The 17,525-nt window shown below is 45.9% G+C and overlaps 1 protein-coding gene across 2 annotated transcripts in view; it reads left to right on the forward strand.

The window, feature by feature from the left end:
• Nucleotides 1-6,845: 6,845 nt before the first annotated feature.
• Nucleotides 6,846-17,525, forward strand: part of LOC307103712 (RH-like protein) — a 30,494-nt gene continuing 19,814 nt past the window's right edge. For both annotated transcript variants that reach the window (XM_079778222.1, XM_079778221.1), the window contains exons 1-2: nucleotides 6,846-7,001; nucleotides 13,468-13,657. In XM_079778222.1, the coding sequence (XP_079634348.1) occupies nucleotides 6,857-7,001; nucleotides 13,468-13,657 (335 nt within the window). In that variant the 5' untranslated portion in view covers nucleotides 6,846-6,856. The remainder of the gene's footprint in view (nucleotides 7,002-13,467; nucleotides 13,658-17,525) is intronic.

The following is a 17,525-nucleotide window of genomic DNA, read 5'->3' on the forward strand; positions in this document are numbered from 1 at the left end:
AGTGCCTGGGCCTATCAGAAAATATTTAAATAGAGGCTTATAAATAGGCCCTATAAATATAACATCCTATATTACGCCTTGTACCCTTCATTATCACTGGAGTGCGTTTCACTGTATAATCCATACTAGGCTATCACTAGCAGCAATGAGGCCTGGGTTTGGGGCATGTGCTGGTTCTGCGCTGACATGTGCTCCAGTCAGTCGCGTCATTATGTAAGGAGCTCGCAGCATCTTCCCCGGCCAGGAGCCTCCAGGGGCAGCGCCGGGGACCTTTTCTGCGGTTCCTGGACCGCTGGGCCAGGCCGGCCGCGTCAGCGCGCGATGGGGGTATAAATGACAAAGCAAACCCCACACATAGACACACACGCACACGCACATACCCTGCCAGCTTCCCGCGAGGTGATGACAGCGCGGCGGCCAATCGGAGGACGCGCGGGGCGGGGCCACTGCGGTCCTGCCCCCTGGCGTTACGTCACGGGGGCGGGGCCGTGGGTGCGCGCGACGTCGCGCGAGGCTGTTGGTGTGAGCGTGGGGCGGTGCAGCCTGGGTTCCACGTCCGCAGGGCGGGCTGGGCGGCGGAGCACCGCCCCTGCTGGACAGAGCCAGCGTGGGCGTAGGAGCAGTGTCTGCCCGGTCCAGGAACCGAGGGCTGACTAGGCGGGAGATGAAAAGAGTAAATGGTTTACACTTCTCTCCCCCAACCAGAGGATAAATAGCGTAAATCACTCCAAATAGTGCCATTTGTGCCAACCACAAGCTAGGACAGATGAAGTTAAGGAAATAAATCTTTTGGCACATCAGCATAAACCTGATGAATATTGTGAATACACAATGCTATATACAGATGATGTATTATAGAATTGTACACTTGAAACATAACCTTTTAAAAAATGTATATTTTTATTGATTTCAGAGAGAGGAAGGGAGAGGGAGAGAGATAGAAACATCAATGATGAGAGAGAATCATTGATCGGCTGCCTCCTGCACGCCCCCCACTGGGATCAAGCCTGCAACCCAGGCATGTGCCCTTGACCGAATTGAACCCAGGACCCTTTAGTCCACAGGCCAACACTCTATCCTCTGAGCCAAACCAGCCAGGGCGAAACATAATCTTATTAACCAAAGCCACCCAATAAATTTAATACAATTTTTTAAAGTAAAAAAAAAAATTGTTATGTTGAGATCCTCCCCCAAGACCTTCCCTAAACTCCTAGCCTTTAAAAACCCTCAAAAAGAAGGTCCCAGTGTGTGTTCTCCCTCCTGGCAGCTTTGCCTTCCCCTTTCCTTTCCTTCCCTTCTTCCCCATAGGCATGCATCTCCTAAACTCAAAGGGACCTCATGAGACTTGAAACCAGGGGAGCAATGGGCAGTGATAGCTCCTCCCAGGGCTAATTCCCCAAACCTGTCCCCAAGGCCCTGAGACAGATAGTTAAATGGCCAAGCAGTTTACAACCATCTAGTAAATCCTATCTTCTCTGACTTCCCAGTGAGCTAAAGCAGCTGCACCTCCGCTCATTTCTTTCCTATAACATTTCTGGAGAACCAAAGCAGCCCCAATAGGTCTCTCCTGTTGCTTTTTCTATGCCAAGCCCTTCCTTGTTTCACTGTCCCCAGCTTTAATAAACATACCCTCAAAATCCCCTGGACTCATGTTATAAAATCTTTCCTGAACCAAGACAAAAACCCACACACTACCAACTGACCCTAGGCCCATTCAGGGTCAGGTCCCCTTTCCAGTAACAATTACTCCCCTGCAACTTAGGTATGACAAAATCAGCAAAGTTGGTGTGGTTTTTTGTTTGTTTGTTTGTTTGTTTGTTTAAGAGGAAAAAGAAGAACGTATGTCATTAAAGAAAACGGAAGATGTAGAAAAGTCACTGGAGGGGAAAAAAACAACACCCATACATTGCATCATCTTAACACACCCACTGTCCTGTTAGTATTTTCTATTTTTTCTTTCCTTTCCTGTTTTCTCTATGGGTGATATTACTATTATGTTAATATTATTCAACAGAATAGTGATCATACTAGATACTCAATTTTGTATTCTGTTCTTTATTTAATATAAGCATTTTTAAGTGTTATCATGCCCCCTTCCTAGATATTTCTGATGTTTGTAGAATCTATCAAGTGGCTATACCAACTTAACCATTCACAAATAGTGGACTATTAGGTGGTCTTTCAGCACAGTTTTTGAAATTCCAGGAAGTACACGGCATCTTGTTTTGCCCTGGGAAGGGTAGACTTCTCTCTCCCTGCCCTGTGATCACTCCTTTAATCAACACCCACTCCAAGGAGGAACTAGTAATTTATACCAAATGCATTGTCCTCAACCACTGCTCTCTGTTACCTTATCCTAATTGCAAATCTTCAAAATATCCTCAGTGCCTGAAAGAGAAAACCCATTTTCTTTATTATGGAGTCCAGAGCTGGTCACAATGGGACCCATTCCAGGCCTACCCAGTAGGTAAGCAAGCCTTACCTACTCACTGTCCTCAAACCCACTCCAACCTATCTTCCCTCCTTCCTGACTTTGCTTTCGCACAGAGCATCTCCATCAGTACTGCTCTTCATCTGTGGTTTCTTGGGTGAGGCTTATCCACCTGCCTTGGTGAAAAGCTTTTTGGGGATTGGATCCATACCCTGTAGAGATGAAGTTAGGAAAATGGCAAGAGTACCTGCTTTTTCAGACGAGGATAGAAATCCCAGCTTGGCCACTTACTAGCTTGGGCAAGTTACAGAATCTCTCGGAGCCTCTATTTCCACTTTGGTGTCTTTTAAAGGCTTCCAGGATAATGAACGTTCAGGGCCAGACATGAAGTAGGTGACAGCAAGAAATTACTGTTAACCGGGCCGTGTTTTTTTGTTTGTTTGTTTGTTTGTTTATCCCTTGCCTCTACTCCAGCATGTTGATAAAGTGGCACTGGGTGACCAAGGATAAACTCGGAGCTCAAACTTTCACCAGGCTGCCCACCATTGTGAAAGCCACCTGACAGATGAAGAAACAGACTCAGAGATATTGATCGTCTTACCCATGGTCACACAGCAGAGGTAGGATTTGAACCCAGGTTGCCTGACTCTCAAGCTGATGTTTGTTAAATGAATGAATAATTGACTTAGCCACACTTGAACCGGGTGTGCCCAGAGCAGGATCATACCTTGGTGTGGACAACCTTTCATGAGAGAGAGTGAAGGGACTATGTTCCTCCTCAGTCACTGCCCATGACCGAGGTGAGGAGGGCATGGTAGCTCTTCTCGCAGAGTCCTGTTTTTACAGAAAATGCATGATTACATGTGAAAGCTGCAGTCCCTCTGACTTGAGTCATCACACCTAACCACTCAAACCAGGATGATACAGTCATAGCACCATCCGCCCACCTTCATTTCTATTACACACGTGCCAAGCATGCTTACATGTTCTTTTCTATAATAACCCTGTGAGGAAAGCAGAGAAGCGCATCTTATTGGACTTCATATGGAAACTGAGACTGCGAATGGTTTAGTAAAGGGAAGGCAGGATTGTAAAGTAGTTCACAACACAAGCCGTGGCATCAGATGGACATGAGTTAGGTCCCAGCTCTGCCATCTGTCAACTGTGTAACTCTGGGTACTGGCTTCATTCCTCTGAGCAGCACTTTCCTCATCTGCAAAATAAAAGTGATGATGCCTAAACTCACAAGCTTGAGGGGAAGATTAAATGAAATAATGGATGCAGAAGTCTTGGTCCAGAGCTTGGCATTCCAGAAATGGCAGCTCTTATTCGTTCAACAAATATTTATTGAATATCTACTCTGGACCGAGCACCAGGTGCTGAAGATTAAACAGTCGAAAGTCCCTGGGGCTTGGATCTGAGATCTGTTGGGAGGGGTATTTCAGGCAGAGCGAGCAGCGGGTGCGCACAGGGCTCTTTTCCACCATTTTATTATGAAAAATGTCAAACACACACAAAAAAGTTGAAAGACTGGTTCAGTGAAGTCATTCCCCTTCCACCTAGATTCAACACATGACATTGAACTGTGTTTGTTTGATGACATAGCTGCCCTAGATCCCCTGTGCTTTTTGGTTCCAGGTGACTTGCCTTGAAGACCTGCAGACAACCTGGAACAGTTGTCAGCAACCAGGGCCTTTGCAAGAGTCAGAGGAGAAGAGAGAAAACTCCCCTTTGAACAAACCTGTTGGAAGAGGCCAACTCCGGGTGAGGGGGGACCTTCCTTTATTAAAGAAAGCTTCTCTGTTCAGCGAGGAGCTTGGCCCTCTTGTCAAGCAGCCAGGCTCTCACTGGGGCTGGATCAGGTCGCACAGGTGTTTGGGGTCCCGTGGAACCAGCTGCCATTCACATTGGGCTTGTCAGCTGGGAAATACAACCATCCGGGGTTGCAGTCACAGGGCTGGAGATCTTGGGTTCATTCTGGCTGACGTCTGGTGCCCCTGGGCAAGTGGGTCTGACTGCCTTCTTTACCAGCTACTGGTACAGGACCCAGGCCAACAGGGGTCACATTCATTTATTCCTCCCACACAGCGGAGTCCTTCCTTAGGATACCCAGGTCATAAGAAGTGCTGATGGCCAGAAATCAGAACCGGGGGATCATGAGGGGAATGGAGACTTCTGATCTCTGATCTCTAGGAGTCAGGGCACCTGCCCCCTTATTTACTGTTGAGGTAGCTGAGGGCTAGGAACCCTGTATTCCTAGACTTTAGAATTGGAAGAAGACTTCGAAGTCATTGGGGCTAGAGTTACGTGTCTAAACACTCACGTGCACAAGTCAGACTGCCTGGGTTTAAATCCCGGCTCTCCTACTTACCAGCCCTGTAAACCTGGGCAGCTCATACCTGTCTGCACCTCAGGTTCCTCATTTGTACTGTAAGACTAATAGTTCCCATCTCACAGGGTCATCAACTGAGTTCACACATGTTAAGCACCTAGATCAGTGCCTAGCAATGGTAAACGCTTAGTAAATGTTAGCTCCGGAAAGCATCTAAAATAGAAGCAACTTTTCTTCTTTCCTTCCTTCCTTCCTTATTTCCTTATTTCATTCTTTCCTTTTCCTCCTCTCCCTCCCTCCTTTTTTGATGCTTATTATATGTCAGACTTCTGCTAGGCACATGCATGTGGGTCATAGGAGAAATTAGCTGCAGGGTCAGAATTAGAAATCCGTGGCCTAAATCCAGTTTCAGGGATGGTCCACCACTGTGGGATGGGGATGCTGAGGCTGGTGTCTTTCCTCAAAGTGCTCATGCCCCAAGCGGATTCCTAGGCTGCTCTGTGACGAAGTGACCAGAGGTTGCCCCTACTTCAGCCTAGGACTGGATCAGGTCTCCCACCAGGTTTTTTACTGGACCGAAGCCTCCTTTCTTTCTTTCTTTTTTTTTTTTTTAATATATTTTATTGATTTTTTTACAGAGAGGAAGGGAAAGGGATAGAGAGTTAGAAACATCGATGGGAGAGAAACATCCATCAGCTGCCTCCTGCACACCTCCTACCGGGGATGTGCCTGAAACCAAGGTACATGCCCTTGACCGGAATCGAACCTAGGACCTTCAGTCCGCAGGCCGATGCTCTATCCATTGAGCCAAACCGGTCAGGGCCCGAAGCCTCCTTTCTTTTCTCCCATCTACCCTTAAAAGATCCATATATATAAAAGCCTAAGTGACTGTTTGGCCATTTGACCAGTAGCTATAATGCGCACTGCCACCAGGGGGCAGATGCTCAATGCACAGGCATGGAAACATGGAACAGACTGATGAATCTCAGAGGAAAGGGGAAAGGGGGGAAGGCGGGAAGATATTAACCAAAGATCTTATGCATACTAGAGGCCCCTCTGCCTGGCCTGTGCGGATCGGGCCGAATCCGTGCACTGGGCCTCTGACATCCTCCAAGGGGTCCCAGATTGCGAGAGGGCGCAGGCCAGGCCAAGGGACCCCACAGGGCACGAATCTGTGCACCAGGCCTCTAGTTTATAAATAAGTAGATTTAAATACAGATTCAAATATAAATAACTTCATCTGTGTAACTCTAAGGAGTTAGTTCTCCATGAGGCATATCTATATCCTCCCTAGGGTTTAGTATTATTCTTTGCTTTCATTCATTCATTCATTCTCATTTAATACATTCTTATTAAGAGCTCACTAGATGCCCTCTCTGATATATGGTGAAGTTTTAAAGTAAAATTTTGCCAATCTAAAAGCTCCTCTGAGCCTTAGTTTCCTCATTTGTAAAATCGGGTTGTTGAACCATTCTCTGCCTTTCTTTTTCTTTTTTTCTTTTTTTAAATATATATTTTATTGAATTTTTTTTACAGAGAGGAAGGGAGAGGGATAGAGAGCTAGAAACATCGATGATGAGAGAGAAACATCGACCAGCTGCCTCCTGCACACCCCCTACCGGGGATGTGCCCGCAACCAATGTACGTGCCCTTGACCGGAATCGAACCTGGGACCTTTCAGTCTGCAGACCGACGCTCTATCCACCGAGCCAAACCGGTTTCGGCCATTCTCTGCCTTTCTTGCAGGACTATGGTGAGGGGAAAGTAAAGAAATGAATAAAGGAGGATTCTTATGGTTGGGGGCTGAGTGAATGAATGCCCCTTTTAAGCTGAGCACAACGTCTGCCCTTAGTAGGAATGCAGCAACTACTTGTTGAGTGAATAAATGAATGAATGTTGGAATAAATGCATTTCCTCCCCCTCCCTGTCATAGTTTCTCTGCTCCTATGTTAACTTCATAGACAGGCCAGCAGAGCCAGCCTTGCAGCCTGAGATAAGGCTTTTGGCGGGTGGCTCCCCATCACTCCCTCAAATGTGTGTGGGGACAGAGGGGTAATGCCGGTGCTGGTAGAGCCACGCAGAGACGCACCAGGATGGTCTCTAAGTACCCACGGTCTGTGCGGGGCTGCCTGCCCCTGTGGATCTTAATCCTGGAGGCAGCTCTCATCATCATCTTCTTCCTTTTCGCCAGCTATGACAGCTCCACAAAGAATCAGAAGATGGTGGTGACTCAGGGAGGTGAGTGCCCACAGGGGAGGTGGTCACAGAGGCAAATAGGGGCGGGGGCAAAGGAGGTCTAAATGGTCCTTTCCACCAAGTCTCCAAGGAAAGGGGTTCTCTGGTCTTGTTCCAGAGATTGCACCAAGATGCAGCTCACAATGCAGGCTCTCTTTTAGGACCAGTGTAGGCATCACCTCTTCTAGGAACCCTGCCTTGATTTCTCAGAGCAGAGTGAGGAGCCTCCTCTTCTGTGTTCCCAGAATTCCCTTTGACAAATAGTCTTCATCATTCCCTGCTTCCCCCAACTTCTCTCTCCTTAGCAGCAGAATTTCACATTGTTGGGTTTGGGGTTTTTGTTACCTTTTTTTTTTTTTTGGGGGGGGGGGCGTTTCTCATGCTCTTTTCTGCATTAACTACCTTTTGGAAGCTTTAGTCTATTGCCCCTCCTCCGTCCCCAGCCCTCTTCTCACTTTGAGGCTGAAAAGTCTGCATTCTGTCAGCAAATCCAAAGCCATAAGGTGTGACTGAAAGGGAGTGTAGGATGGTTGTTATTTCATATGCAGCTAAAAATTTTTACAGATGATGATGACAGCAACTCAGGTGCCCACAAGACAGATGTCCACAGTGGTGTGGCTTTTGTTTTTCACAAAAACTGAGATGAGTTTTCAAGCATCTCATGATAATGGACAGATCTCCTTGTGAGGTTCCTGAGACAAAGCTGACCCTTGAGTCTGGCTGAGTCCTTGCTTGTTCCTTAGTGATGCCAAATGACTAGTTCACTGGAAGCAAAGGGAAGGTACTCCTAGGCCCTCAGCAGTGGAAAGTAGGACAAAGAGATGACTTAGAGAGGGAAGCCCCTACACCACTTAGTGGGCTGGCCCAGAGGGGTCCTTGCAGACAAACGAGGCCTGGGCCCAGTTCTAATTCATTTCCATTTACTTTAATTCTTTTCAATCCAATACAGTGTAATTCAATGCATTAATTCATTCATCCAACCCTCTATTACCACCAGGGTGGGATCCAGACACGTGCTAATTAGAGCTGGTATTTACTGAGCTTTTACTGTCTACCAGGCACTATTCTAAATGCTTTCACTGAACCCTCACAATAACCCCAGGAGATAGGCACTATTATGACCTCTGTTTTTCCCAGGGACATTAAATAATTTGCCCAAGGTCACTCAGCTAGCAACAGCACCGCACATTTAAATTTAGGCAGCTTGAAAAATAATAATAATAAATAAGTAAATTTAGGCAGCTTGGTTTTAGTTTACATGCACTTAACCATTATTCTCCATGACCCCATTTTATAGTGAGGCTGAGTCACTTCTCATATAACCAATAGGCATGGGGGCCGGTGTTCCAACTTCATTGACTGGCTCCAGGGTCTGTGTTCTTCGCCCCTATGCTGTGCTGCTAACATAGATATAAAGTGTCCTCAGACACCTACTGTATATAGACCCACAGAGGAGGGCCCACACCAAGCAGGAGGAGGACTACCCAGCCAGGTCGTGGAGGCTCAGTCGGAGTTAATCATGTGAAAATGGAAGGCGGCGAGCACAGCAGGAATCATTGTGTGTGTTGCAGGTTCAATCTCAGTCCTGGTGGGGAGCAACCAATCAAAGTGTCTCTCTCATATGGATGTTTTCTCTCTCTCCCACCCTCCCTTCCCCTTTCCACTCTTTCTGAAAAAAAAAAAAAAAAAAAAAATCAATGGAAAAAGTATCCTCAGGTGAGGATTAACTAAATAACTAAATGATAAATAAATAAAAATAAGTAAAACTGGAAGTGCTAATATCTTCCTCCAGCAGCCTCTATGGACTGTCTGGAGCATCTTCTGAGGTGTGTTCCCTACTCTGATGACAACGGGTCTAGATAACCTGTGATGAGGCCAAATGGGCTTGGGGAGTGGAGGAGAAGCAGAGTCAGATTCAAGAGATATTTCCGAGGTAAAATCAGCGGCACTTGGTGAAAATGATGTTGTCAAAGATGGCTTCAGATGTGTGGTTTGGGAGATGGAGGTGCTAGTTCCTGAGATGACCAGCAAGGGAAGGGCAGATGTGTGGGAACCCCTTTCACGTCCCGCCTGGTTCAGGGTCCCGGTTCAGGGTTCGGGTTCTGGAGAAGGCCGCACACAAATGAAAGAGACTAGAAAAGTATTAATTTGGGAATATTGGGGGCCAGGCGGGAGCCCACCTCTAGTGGGAGGACTACCACCTTGCTTTGGCCTTGCCATCCCTTTTATTCAGGTTTGGGATACACCCATTGCCCTTAGGCAGGTAATTCCAGTAACAGGCAGATTATCTTATCAGTAAGGATGTACATGATTATTTGGTGGGGAAGTTGCCTCAGTTACCATTGTCTCAATTAGATAGGGAGTGGTTGGCTCTGACCTTTCAGAGCTTAAAGGTTGACCAGCCTTCCAGGTTCCCTGTCCACATCTCTCTATTAGTGAGACAATGATCGGGTTTCCAGCACAGATGGTGGGGTAAATGAATAAGGTGATGTTCATTTTAGGCTTGGGGTTGCGGTGCCTATGAGATAATTAAGAAGAGCAGAGTGTATCAGTTATCTATTGCTGCATAACAAACCACTCCCAAACTGAGTGGCTTAAAATAGCAGCCATTTAATTTGCTCACGATCATGATCCTATGGTTTAGCACTTGGGACTGGGCTCAGCAATGAGGTTCTTCTGCTGGTTTCACCTGAGGTCACTCATGTAACTCCAGCCTGGAGGATTAACTGGGGCAGATAGCCTCAGATGGCCTCATCCACATGGCTGATAGCTAGCTAGGTGTGGGTTGGCAGCTAGCCCGTGTGGTGCCAGCAGACGAGCCCGGAATTCTTCACGTGGCGGCAGAAGAGTTACTGCAGTAGCAGAGGGCAAGCCCCAATGTGCAGGAACTTTTCAAGACTCTGCTTGTATCATGTTTACTAATGTCTCACTTGCCAAAGCAAATCACCAGGGCCAACCCAGGTTGGGAGGGATCTACATTAAAAGGCATGATTCATTGGAGGCATTACTGTAACCATCTGTCACACAGAGCCTGCTCTAAGACTGCCAAATTGGGGGTGTGTGTGTGGGGGGGAGGGTGCAGCCTGGGCCCTGCACTGTGACTGCCACCCAGATCTCTCCCCCTGTACTCCTCAGACGCAGGAGGAAGAGCTACTGAAAGACAAGAGGGCTTTGCCAGTGACACAGGAACACCCCCAAATCCTGGTACCTTCCACACCTTAGCTTCGGCTGCTCCTCTGGTTGGGAAATCACTTTTTCTCTGCTGCAGGGATGACGGTGGGATAGAGACTGTGGGGAGGGGAAGGCAGCGTGGGGCTCCATGGATGTCCCAGTCGGGGCTGCAATAATCTTCCCAATCAGCTGTGGAGAACACAGTGTGGAGGTCAAGCCCTCAGTCTGAGGGCAGAAGGAGGTCCTGGCATCAGAGCTGATGGTGCTGCTGTGTCTACAGGCCAGAAGGAGGGGCAAGGGTGGGTGGGAGCACAGAGCCAGGATCACTGGGGCATCCAGGCCCGAGGAGGGGTTGGGGGGAGGGGGCGGGTACAGTCTTACCCAAAGTCACACAGCTAACAAGTGGCAGGCATGGGATAATAATTACTAGTACTTACCATGCATCCAGTGCTAAGTGGAGTGATTTCCAATGCTAGCCAGCAAGTTCAATGTTCACAGCAATCCTCTGATCGGGCACCATTGTTTTCATACCCATTTTACGGATTAGGAAGCTGGGACACAGAGGTAGAGCCAAGCTGTGAACTCGAACAACCTCCCTCAGAGGCCCACATGCTTCACCATTACACTATATATGCTGTATGGCGAGGCAGGATGCTATAGTGGCTGTGCCCAGATAGTCAGGATTCAGATCTCCCACCACTGTTTGCTAGCTGTGTGACCTTGGCATCTCTGTGCCTCCCTTTCCCCATCTGTAAAATGGGGATAATATACCTACTGTATGAGGTTGTTGCAAGTTAAGGCTGTCAGGCGCTTGGAACAGAAGCTGGTATGTGGAGGGCACCGTGCATGTGCCTGCTGTTACCATGATAGTAATTATTTTTTTTTAAATATATTTTATTGATTTTTTACAGAGAGGAAGGGAGAGGGATAGAAAGCTAGAAACATCTATGAGAGAGAAACATAGATCAGCTGCCTCCTGCACACCTCCTACTGAGGATGTGCCCGCAACCAATATACTTGCCCTTGACCGGAATCGAACCTGGGACCTTTCAGTCCCCACGCAGACCGATGCTCTATCCACAGAGCCAAACCGGTTTTGGCCCATGATAGTAATTATTGCCTCATCTCAGGCTCCTGGGACTTTTGTAAACATCTGCTGAAGGCCTGCCTCAGATGGTGAAATTCCCCTCTGGCACCCAGTCCCTGGGGCCCCTGAAGCACATAAATTCCTTATCAGCCAGGAACACCTTAGAGTCATTAGCTTATCAGACCAGCGGCTGATGCAGGTTCGGCTCGGGCTCGGAGAGGTGGAGGCTGACACCAATGAGGACAGTGGAGCTGGGACCAGTCCTGAAGGGGGGTCCAGGCAGTGAGATGCGGGAGGAGCAGGTGTGGGCCTAGTGCCCTGGGAGAGGAAGCGGGAGGGAGCAGGGGGTGAGAAAAAAGGGGGCCTGAAATCATGTTGTGTACTGACGAGTGTGGGGTGAATGGGCTCTGTCAACAGCTCCCAGAAACTGCCACCCCAATTTCATTGCCCTGGCTGAAGCACACCTCCCCCGGGGACAGTGCGGGGCCTTGGGGAGGAAGGCCTGGAGCTCCTGTTCCCAACAAGATCTTTCTCATCTTTAGGGCCCCACCTCTGCCCTAATCCTGGTTACCCTCCCCCCCCCCCCCCCACACACACACACAATGTGCAGGTATAAATTCTGGCTCTACCACCTGAGGCAAGTTTCTTTTTTAAAAAAATATATTATTATTGATTTCAGAGAGGAAGGGAGAGGGAGCCAGAGATAAGAACATCAATAATGAAAGAGAGTCATTGGTCGGCTGCCTCCTGCACGCCCCACACTGGGGACCAAGCCCACAACCCGGGCATGTGCCCTGACCGGGAATTGAGCCGTGACCTCCTGGATCATAGGTTGACGCTCAACCACTGAGCCACGCTGGCTGGGCTGTGGCCAGTTTCTTAACTCCTCTGTGCCTCAGTTTTCAAATCTGTAAAATTGTCATAAGAACAGCACCCACCTTGAGGGCCGTTGTGAGAACTAAAGCAGACAGTCGGTGTAAAATGATTAAAACAATGTTGGGCCCCGCTGGCGAGCTTCTCTTCCCTCTTTTCTGCATGATCCGAGCCGAGCCACTGGCTCCTGGGGCCTGACGGTCTCGTGCTTGTGGTCAGGAGGTTGAACCTGGTCCTCAGTAGCAGCAGCAATCACCTTTCCTGGGTGTCAGCTACTCGTATGTGCCAAGCACTGTCCTGAGGCTCTGCACGTGCTCATATCAGTATGCTTAGTAATAGCAATAGTTGCTACATTTCCTGAGCACTCACGAATGGGCCAAGCAAGCTCTGACTTTATGCTTAACCAGCTTAGCTCATCTAATCCTTCCCTCAACCCTGCACGGCATGCATGTACTATCCCCATTATTCAGATGAGAAAACTGAGGCTCAGAGAGGTGAAGTAACTTGACCAAGCGCTCTCAAATGACCTTTAATGTCACTTCCAGCTGCCATTCTGTAAAACTCTGATTTCATGCAACCCTCTACCTCAGCGATTGTGAACCAGTGTGCCACAATAATTTTTTAAAATAGATTTTTATTGATTTCAGAGAGGAAGAGAGAAGGAGAGAGAGATGGAAACATCAATGATGAGAGAATCATGGATCGGCTGCCTCCTGCTAGGGATGGAGGTGGCAACCAGGGCAGCCGTGACCGGGAATCGAACCATGACCTCCTGGTTCATAGGTCGATGCTCAACCACTGAGACACATCGGCTGGGCACCACAAGAATTTTTAAAGCTTGCAATACCTGACTATTGAGTCAGGGGCACTGACCTCTTTCCTCTTAGATTGTCAAATTAAAAAAATGACAACATGCCCGGCTGGTGTGGCTCACTGGTTGAGCATCAACCTAATGAACCAGAAGGTCACGGTTTGAGTACTGGTCAGGGCACATGCCCAGGTTGCAGGCTCAATCCCTAATGGGGGGCATGCAGGAGGCAGTTAATCAATGATTCGCTCTCATCATGGATGTTTCTATCTCTCTCTCTTTCTCTATAAAATCAATTTAAAAATATATATATTTTTAATATGACAACAGCCAACACAACAATAGCCCTCTGGTGTGAATGAATCAAAATTATACCGTTTTTGTTAGATCGGCAAAAAATAGAATATATTTTTTGATGTGCTGCAGAATTTTAGTAATTAGTTTATGTGTGCCCTGAGATGAAAAAGGTTGAAAATCACTGCTCTGTCTTGTCTGCTTCTCTTCCCCCTCCTCGGTGTCTCCTCCCTTAGCCGTCTTACAGGATGTTATGGTCATGGCGGCCCTGGGCTTGGGCTTCCTCACCTCGTCTTTGTGGAGATACGGCTGGAGCAGCGTGGCCTTCAACGTCTTCATGCTGGCCCTCGGGGTGCAGTGGGCAGTCCTGCTGGATGGCTTTCTGGAGCACCCCCCCTCTGGGAAAGTGGTCATCAAACTGTCCAGGTAAAAACCCAATGGCTGCCGGATTCCTTTTGGGTTCTTGAGGGTAGGGGGCCCATGAGGGTGGATTCTAGAAAAGCCAGATGTCTACTTCTCTTCCTAGCATCAAAACTATGCAATATTTAGGACATACTTATAGTAGCAACTTGCTCATTGTTTATCTAAAATTCAAATTCAAATCCCTAAGTCTTTTCTTTGTTATTGGGTATAATTTTGGAAAGTTACCCAGTTAATAAGGATTCAAATAAAAATTCATAGAGTTAAGACAAAAAGAAATAGAAATGTCACACTCAGCGAGACAGCCTTTCGAAAAGAAAGAAGTATTCTCAGTCCTTAAATGCTGATCAACAAGAAATAGCCATACCTTTACTTTCTATAAATCAGTTTTGATCAATTTAGATGCATTTATAAGAAATTCTAAGAACCAGAAAAATTAACCTGTGTTACTAGAAGTCAGAATAATGGTTACCCAGGGAAGGCAGTAGTTATTGATTAGGAAGGAGCACAAAGAACCTTATGGGGTACAGTAAGTGTTGTTTGTTATCTTGAGTAGTGGTTACACAAGAGTATATACTAATATATTGAGCTATATACTTTTTAAAAATGATATTAGCACTTGACAGGAGGAACGAGGTAAAAATTTTTCCTTAAATTTTATTATTTTTGTTTGCTTTATGGAACTCTGACTCTCTGTCCTGCCCAGATAATGGTAAATCTCATTTTAGGCATCTTGTGGAACTGGTCACCTCTCAAAGCCACTCCATCCTCCCCTCTGAGACTCTGCTAAACCTCTGAGCACTGCTGTGGAACATCTGTCTGTCTATGAGCCAGGCACTTGACAAACACGATTTTGTGTAAGCCTTCTAGTAGAGGTCTAACCTGTACAGGCAAGAAAACAGGCTCAGAGAGGGTAAGGCACGTGTCTAGGGTCACACAGCTAAGTGGTGACATGGCTTTAGCTTTGTCACACTCCAGGTAGTTAGGACATGAAACACAGAACAGTCAGCTCCCTACTGGCCCTGAAAAAAAAAAATACTCTCCTCATTTTTCCTTCTAGAATGTTTTAGAGCTAATCCCCATGGGGATCCGATGACCCCAGGAATCACATGGGATGCACCACCAGGCACTCTGGGGGCACTCTGACAGTGGTGTTCCTGCTGCCTGGGCACAATGTCACACAAGCCTTCAGCCTCCTGTGTTTCAGTCCACAGGCATCTCTGGGCTGCTCCCTTCTTTGAGGTCCTGCCCGCAGGGACCTGTTTATTCTTGACTCAGCCTAGAAAGACAAGAAGAGGTCGTTTACAGTCTGAGTGAACCTCCCTGCCCCGCCTCTGACCGGTGGATCCGCCCCAGTTGTGACCCCTGTTGAGAGATGTGAACAATGGGCTCCTTCCTGACCTTTCCAGCTGGACTGGGCTGGAGGGTGGCGCCCAGGCCTGCCTCCCAGATGGGTCCTCTCCCGCAGCCTCACCCGCTCTGTGAAGCCTGACTTGGCGCTGAGTTGGTCCAGCCTTGAGTCATCCATGACCAGTTCCTTCAGGGCAGAGGCCTGACTTATTCAGCTTTGTCCTTTATTTTCCTCACACAGTAAGGAATTCTAAATAATTCCTGGTCCCTGTGAGACTCCTTCCCTTGCCCTTTGCCCCCTGACCTTCCCTCTGAAGTCCTTGACCTTAAGCGGGACCCTACATTGGCAGCAAGCACTGGGGGAGCTGTGTCCAGACTTCAGAGCACAATCTTTGAATCAGGCCAACTCATGTTTGTCATTAACTGGCTGTGTGGTCGTTGCCAAAAAAAGTCTCCTCTTCTGGTCTCCATGTCCTCGTGTGGAAGATGGAGAGACTGCATGGTACCCTAGCACCATTTTCAGAGGGTCACTTGGATTAAAATTTAAATGAGGAAGTCCTAGCCACAGCAATCAGACAAGAAAAATAAATGAAAGGCATCCAAATTGTAAAGAAGTAAAGTTGTCATTATTTGTAGATGACATGATACCGTATATAGAGAAAACTACTAGAACGAATAAATAAATTCAATAAAGTAGCAGGATACAAAATTAATATCCAGAAGTTGGTAGCATTTTTATACACCAATAATGAACTATCAAAAAGAGAAATTAAGAAAACATCATTTACAATTGCATCAAAAAATAAAATACCTAGGAATAAATTTAACCAAGGTGGTAAAAGACCTGTGCTCAGAAAATTATAAGATATTGAAGAAAGAAATTGAAGACAAAATAAATAAGTGGAAGCATATATTGTGTTCATGGACAGGAAGAATTTACATCATTAAAATGTCCATACTACCCAAAGCAATCAATAGATTCAATGCAATCCGTATCAAAATACCAATGACATTTTTCACAGAACTAGATCAAATAATCCTAAAATTTATATGGAACCACAAAAAAAAAAAAAAAAAAAAAACAACACACAAATATCCACAGCAATCATGAGGAAAAAAAGAACAAAGTTGGAGGTATCATGCTACCTGGTATCAAACTGTACTACAAAGTTATAGTAATCAAAACAGCTTAGTACTGGGATAAAAACAGATCAATGGAACAGAATGGAGAGCCAGAAATAAATCCACTCCTATATGTTTAATTAATATATGTCAAAGGAGGCAAGAATACTAGTATACAAAGGGGTTAAGACAGTCTATTCAATAAATGGTGTTGGGAAAATTGAACAGATATATGCAAAAAAGAAAAGAAAAAGGAAAAAAAGAAACTAGACCACCTTCTTCCTCCATACACAAGAATAAATTCAAAATGGATTGAAAAAATTAAATGGAAGACCATAAAAATCCTAGAAAACATAGGTAGTAAAATCTCTGACATTGCTCTTAGGAATATTGTTTTCTGGTATATCTCCCCTTGCAAGAAAAACAAAAGAAAAAATAAACAAGTAGAACTACATCAAACCAAAAAGTTTTGCACAGCAAAGGAAACTATCAACAAAATGAAAAGTCAACCTACTGAAGGGGAGATTATATTCATTAATGACACAACATCACTAATCATCAGATAAATGAAGATTAAAACCATTGTAAGATATTACCTCACGCCTGTCAGAATGGCTACTGTCAATAAATCACCAAACAACAAATGTTGGTGAAAATGTGGAGGAAAGGGAATCCTCATACATTGTTAGTGGGACTACAAATTGGTGCAGCCACTATGGAAAACAGTATGGAGTTTCCTCAAAAAATGAAAACTAGAACTACCTTATGACCCAGCAATTCCACTTCTGAGCATATATTTGAAGAAATCCAAAACACTAATCTTAAAAGATATATGTAGGCACCCTATGTTCATTGCAGCGTTATTTACATTATTTACATTATTTTCAGCCAAGACTAGAAGCAGCCCAAGTGCCCATAAATAAACGGCTGGATTAGGAAGACGTGGTCCATATATACAATGAAATATTACTTGGCCATAAAAAAGAAGGAAATTTTACCATTTGTAAAAACATGCATGGACCTACAGAATATTATGCTCAGTGAAATAAGTCAGACAGAGAAAGGTCAATACCATATGATTTCACTTATATGTGGAATCTAAAGAACTAAATAAATGAACAAATAAAACAGAAACAGACTCATAGATACAGAGAACAAACTAATGGTTGCCGATGGGAGGGGGGTCGGGAGGCTGGGTGGGAAAGGTGAAAGGATTAATAAGTACAAATTGGTAGTTACAATATACTCTTGGGGATGTAAAAATACAGCATAGGGAATATAGTCAATAATGTTGTAATAACTATGTATGGTGCCAGGTTGGTGCTGGAATTATGGGGGGATCACCTCATAAATTATGTAAATGTCTAATCACTATGCTGTGCACCTGAAACTAATATAACAT

Source organism: Cnephaeus nilssonii (genome assembly GCF_951640355.1).
Source record: "Cnephaeus nilssonii genome assembly, chromosome: 7".
Lineage (NCBI taxonomy): Eukaryota > Metazoa > Chordata > Mammalia > Chiroptera > Vespertilionidae > Cnephaeus > Cnephaeus nilssonii.